Raw genomic sequence first — 6000 nt, 5'->3', positions numbered from 1 at the left:
ACAGAGAAACCCTGTCTCGAAAAAACAAAAAAATAAAAAAAAAAATAAAAAAATAGGCCTGACCTTGATGAGGGGACAAGGGGTCCCCAGCCCCTTTGAAGGAGTAAGGAGCTGGGTGACCCCAACTTCTCAACCCTTACTGCCACCAAGCACTAGGGTCTTGGAGTCTTCTGTGCTGCTCCTGGCCTGGTGATCAAGATTCACAAGCTAAGGGATCTCCATCTAAGCCTGGGAACTGGCCAGGGATCCTCTGGATGGCCCGAGGAGGCCATCTCCCAGGGGATGCAGCTGCCAGAACTGCACTGGGGCTAGTTGCCAGTGGGTGGAGTGAGGCTGGACCTGGGAGAACCTTAGGAGAGGCCTCCTCTTCTGGGCCTCTTCCTGATGCTGGCAGCCCAGAGCCAATGACCTAAGCCATAGCTTATGCCAGGCTTACTGGCATAGGGAGGGAGAGCCTTGTGAATGGTCATTATGCTGGACGGACACTGTCTGTGAGGGTGCAGCCAGGGCTGCAGGAAGTACACAGGGGATAGAGCTCCCTTCTCCTCTAAAGGGCAACTTTAGAAGCTTTAGTATGCCACAGATGGATGTGAGCGCTAAGGCAGGAAGCAAGGGAAGAAAAGGCTGTTCCCTACCTGGGAGGTTAGGGCATTCCTTGCCTGCCACAGTCCACTCAATGACCACACGGGATGACCAGTCACGGGGAGCAGGTCAGCGGGTCAACGTAGCATAACCAGCATGTGCCTTTTGGTGCCTCTCAGGAGGCCTGGCAAAACTAGACAACATGTCACGTCTGTGCGCGGAAATGAGAGCCCCTCACTTGAGCCACAGTAAGGGCAGTGACCCAGTTCTGATGGCAGGAGAGTCCCACATGGGAGAGCCCTGGCTAGGGAGAGAGCCATCCGTTCCCAGGGAGCCTACCTGTGCCTGTGCCATTGCTGGCCTGGCTCTGTCCCTTTGGTGGCTGCTGAGGTTGTGCCGGCTGCTCCTCGGACCTTAAACGGGACAAAGGCAAAGTTCATGAAGCAAACGCCTGCAGCCGGACGTGGAAGTGGACTTCGGGGACAGGTGGGATCTGCCGGCTCCTGAAGCCCTGAAGGCTGGAGGGCTGTTGAGGACAGAGCCCAGCAAGCGCCAAGGTGCCTTCCCCGTGGGTGCACGCTCTATTTTCAACAGGCAAGTGAGGTCTCATAAGCAAGAGGCTCTCACCATTCCTATTAATTTTAACAGAGCTGCTGGCTTCGTCCTTAAGCTCAGGGGGGAAAATAGCTTACGAATGAGAATCCCTCACACCTCTCTATCCACATTAGGCCAAAGCAGGGTGATACTCCAATATAGTTATGCTGGGTTCATACCAGTCATCTCCCTGGCTCCCTGCCCCCAGCTCAGCTCATGGTCATTGCAGTCTTTTCTGGGCCTAACAGACTCTGCCTTCAGCTGGAGTCTTGTCTCTTTGTCCGTCACACCCCATGAGCAAGGTCCAGTTGGGGCATTCCGGAGACGGAAGTGGGTGTCCCAAACTACTGAAGTCATTTGCCCTAGCCCTAGGGTATGAGTGGTGAATGCTAAGGTGAGAAAGCTGGGTTCCTGGGCCCCCAGCCTCATCTTCCAAGTGGCACTATGGCTGCTGAGCAGAGGGACCCAGAGTTAGAACTATATAAGCCACAGTTTGCCCTTATAGCTTATAGCTTGTACGATGCTCTTTACTGGTGCGCCTCCTACCAGAGACAGCAGAAGTAGAAGCCACGCTCTCGAGGGTGGTCAGAAAGGGGGGTTGCAGGTGCCGGGGACTAAGTGTTTAGAATACACACCCGAGGAGAAGCTCTTATCTGTAAACATCTCCCCACAGAAGCCGGGGTGGCAACATCACCCACAGAGAAAGCATGTGACAATGAGGGCATGATCTTGGTGGGGAACTCTACAGAGTCAGTATAGAGTGCATGTGCTGGGTGGGGGAGCTCAGGACCCTGCCTTGAAGCTGCAGAAGCGGCCAAGCCTCTGTATAGGCCACAGGGCCTGAGCAGGGGTGAAGTAGCCACTGGGGAAGGGCGAGGAGCATAGGAAAACACAAGGCAGGGTGGGGGAGTGAGTCAGTGTCCTCAGATGGTCCCAAGGGACCCAGCCAACTCTCTGGGGCTAAATAAATAACAGGGTCGGGACAGGGCCCACGGGTCAGGGTGCACCTTCTAGTCAAGACTGGAAGGTATGAGGTGACCTGCTGACTTGAGGCCCTTTTGGGTCACAGCTCTCTACCTATGTCTGGCTGGTGACAGATCACCCATACCGGGCTCACCTCCCAGAAAGAAAGGCACTTTTCCACACCGTGGCTTGGACAGGCTCAGGCAAGACTCGAATCTGGGAGTCCAATCTGGCCAGCAATATGACTCACTTTGTGTCCATTAAGGGACTTAGTAGGTCTTCTCAGATGGCCTAGTTCCCATCATTCTTAGCCCATGGCCACACCATGGATCTGAGCTGAGGGTGCAGGAAAGCCTGCCCACTGAGGATGCAGTAAACGCTGTGGTTTAAATGTAGCTTGATGCTCAGTTCTTGGAGTGATGGTGGGGGGGTTGGGGGACCTTTAAAGGGTTAGGCCTGGTAGAAGGATCTCAGGTCCCAGGAGCAGCTTTGGGAAGGGATTAATGCAGTTCTCAGGGACCCTCTGTTAGTTCTCATCAAAGGGTCATTAAATGCATTTGACTCTGCCTTGCCTCCGGCAGACTGTAACCTCTCTCCCCCATATTCTCTCACCACGATGCCATACGCCATGAGTCCCCCACCAGGGCTGAATCCACACCAGCTCTGAGTTCTTCAAGCTCCAGAGCTGTGAGCTAAGGAAACCTTGTTCTTTTGTAAGTACCAGCATCAGGGATCTCGCTACAGTGGTAAGAAAAGATGAATGTGGGGGGTCACCTGGCCTTGAGCACCTCCTGCATTTTCTGTTCCAGTTCGATCCGGCGCTGCCGCTCCCGATCCAGCTCCTGCCGCAGCATCTCTGAGTTGGTCTCTTCTCGAAGCTTCCGGAGCTCCTCCTCTGTGGAGAGGAGAGCCAGATGATCAGCACTTAACGCCCACTGTCCCCCCTGACAATAGCAGCCAACTTGAGAACAGGGGACAGGTTCCTGATACATAAGGGTCCCCGAGCACGTGAACTTTCTCAAGTTTGCCGAGCGCTCAGTTGACGGGGCAGTCTCGTCCCTGTCTGCGGTTGGTGAGAGTGTCAGCAGCTCCTCCGAGCCCTCCTCTGGGGTATACGCTGGGGGAGGGGGCTCTTCACCCCCTGGGGCACACACCACCATCGATTCAGTCAGCAGGACTGGGACAGAAAGGCTAAAGGCTCCGGGAGGTGCCAGCAGCAGAAGAGAGTCGAGCCAGCAGCCCTCAGGCCACCTCAATACAGGGGAGCTTCGGAGAGTCTGGGAACAGGTGTGGTATCCCTGGAAAGACCCCCATGATGGTCAGCTCAGAGTTGAGCTCTAGATGAAACTTCTGAGCCAGACTGCAGATGGCGGGGGAGGGGCCTCAGGCAGAAAACCTGGCAGCTCAGAGGGTAGAGGAAGCCAGGAAACTGACAGAGGAGGGCAGTGGCCTAAAACTGCAGACATGGAAGTCTAAGGTCAAAGTTGTTGAAGACTGCCCTTTGTTCTGAGAGAACTCACGCATGTCACAACCCTACAACAAGAGGTTTGTCCCTTCTACTTTTTATATACTGATATGAGAAGAGGGGTCCCTTTATCTTGATACTTCCATTACACTCAGCACCAGGTAGGGTGGGATGGTGAAGGGCCACCACCCTCAACACATTGCTTTTTTGTGCTCGGTTCCCCCGTGGTCCCCGACAGACAGCTAAGGCTGAGCCAGAAGGGAGTCTTGAGTGACAATTCTCAGCCCTGGCCTGGCCAGTCTTGAACCCAGCAGGAAGGCAGTCAGGAACAGAAACAGCCCTCTAGGGGTAATAAGGGTAGGGCTTGGGCAGAGAAGGACAGGGTGGCAGATGGTGGGCTGGGGGGTCGGAAGATAAGTGAAGGCTACCTGAGAGCCTTAGGGGGCTCGCCCACTGTTACTGGGAATGAGCAAATGGGGATGGAAGTAGGTGATTATGCCAGCAAAGACCATCTGGGGATGTCAGCCCAGGTAGTTAGATCGAGCAATAAGGCTTGCTTATAGCTGCAGCCCAGGATCCAGGCCTGGCTGCTAACTAGCACAGTGGTGGGCTTTGGTGTGGGAGAGCCCCATGGACAGGGTCTCTCACAGAGCTGCCAGGATCACATTCCACCTCAAGCTGAGCTATCCCTCTGAGACCCAGCTCTGCCCACTCACAATGGCAATGACCAACCCAGCTTGGCAGGGAACCTCCTCGGGGGTCCGACGCCCTAGATCACAGGTCGCTATGTCACCTCACAGAGCTGCAGCCTGCCCTGGGCTCTCAGCACCTAGAGCTGTCCGTGAGGAAGGTTCACAGCAAGGAAGGGATCAGCAAGGGTCAGGGTAGCTCAAACCTCAGGACACGCCCAGCCCCCAGCTATTTCCAGAGCCACGGGAAACACTGGGTAAGGATAGTCCCCTAGACAGCTTGTCACGGACTCCGACTCTGCCAATGCTGACAAGGGGACAACCAGGACACAGTGTTCCTATCACAGAGGACAGGAATGTCTCACATGGAGTTTAGTCTTCCTGGGATGATGTGGAAGTCACTTCTAAGGAGCATCCTGTGGAAGCAGGGTCAGTGACCACGCCTAGCCCTATCTGGCTTCCAAAGGCTCAGGCACGTACAAAGTCATGATAACCACAGGGCCAAGGTCAGAGCATGTCTGTGTGTCCTGAACCCGGCTTCCTGGATAGCAGTAGCCTGTCTGGATGTGATCTAAGGACTGTCTGTGCAGAAGTCCACCGCAGTTGCGGCCTGTGTTGGCTGCTGGTTAAGTTACTGGGTCAATATTGGTTTCAATCACACAGAGCACCCCAGTCCTGGGATTGGTGAGCTGAGCCCTGGGGAGGGAAATCTCTGCCGGAAAAGACAAGCTTTGTGCCCTGTGCTGTTCCGAGACAAGGGAACAAAGTTATTTTCTCCAGCCTCTGAGCCGGGCCATGCGGCTAAAGAGTCCCAGGGAGAGGAGGCTACTCCTTGCTGGTGAGCAAGGTGAGGCCACGGCAGCCTGGAGCCTCTCTGGATTGGATGGGCGACTCAGTGGCTTCCTTTCCTGTCTTAGTCACCTCTTGGAACATGGGGACATAGAATCAAACATGGGTGTATGTATACAGCACTGCCCGGTCCTAGACATCAAGCATACTGGGATTCCTGGGGACACTGACCCAGAGGAATCAGGGTGCCTGTGACAACTGTTGGCCATGCCCCTCCTGTCAGGAAGTCCAAGCAGAGGCAGCAGAGGGCCCTGGACTTTTGGGGTCCTCAGCCCATGAGTCCTAGACACCATAGGGCATCCCACCCACCCTATTGCTAATCCTGACTGTGAGGTAAAGGCTGCCTCTATTCCCCCAGTGCTGCCTGGCACTGTCGTGAGGACCTAGTTACACACAGTTTCACTGGTAGATACTCGCTGAGTTCCTATGCCTTAGCCTGTCAAAGTTCCTGGGACACTAACTGGGGAGAATATACTGCCCAGAGCAGACTTCTGGGGGTGGGGGTGGGGGCCTGGAGAGCAGCCTCAAGCAAATGAATGGACCCATTGGGTAAGCCTAGATGCTAGATGCCTTTGCCTAGTCTGGATCCCCCAGTGGGCAGAACCTTGCCTATAATGCTGGGGGAGACCTGAGAGGGTCACGGGATGGATGAAAGCTAAGACAACATGGTCCTTTTTTTTCTAAAGATGTATTTATGGTTTTATGTAAGTACACTGTACCTGTCTTCAGATACATCAGAAGAGGGCTTCAGATCTCATTATGGATGGCTGTGAACCACCATGTGGTTGCCGGGATTTGAACTCAGGACCTTCAGAAAAGCAGTTGGCGCTCTTAACCACTGAGCCATCTCTCTAGCCC

The 6000-nt window shown here is 54.5% G+C and overlaps 1 protein-coding gene across 4 annotated transcripts in view; it reads right to left on the bottom strand.

The window, feature by feature from the left end:
* Positions 1-6000, bottom strand: part of Gramd4 (GRAM domain containing 4) — a 76389-nt gene that overhangs the window by 14266 nt on the left and 56123 nt on the right. For all 4 annotated transcript variants that reach the window (XM_029548150.1, XM_029548149.1, XM_029548148.1 and 1 more), the window contains 2 exons: positions 2914-3034; positions 922-995 (listed from right to left, as the gene is read on the bottom strand). In XM_029548150.1, coding sequence (XP_029404010.1) covers positions 922-995; positions 2914-3034 — 195 coding nt within the window. The remainder of the gene's footprint in view (positions 1-921; positions 996-2913; positions 3035-6000) is intronic.

This window comes from Mus pahari, chromosome 17, assembly GCF_900095145.1.
Source record: "Mus pahari chromosome 17, PAHARI_EIJ_v1.1, whole genome shotgun sequence".
In the NCBI taxonomy this organism is placed as follows: Eukaryota; Metazoa; Chordata; class Mammalia; order Rodentia; family Muridae; genus Mus; species Mus pahari.
This window is presented reverse-complemented; position numbering and strand designations above follow the sequence as displayed.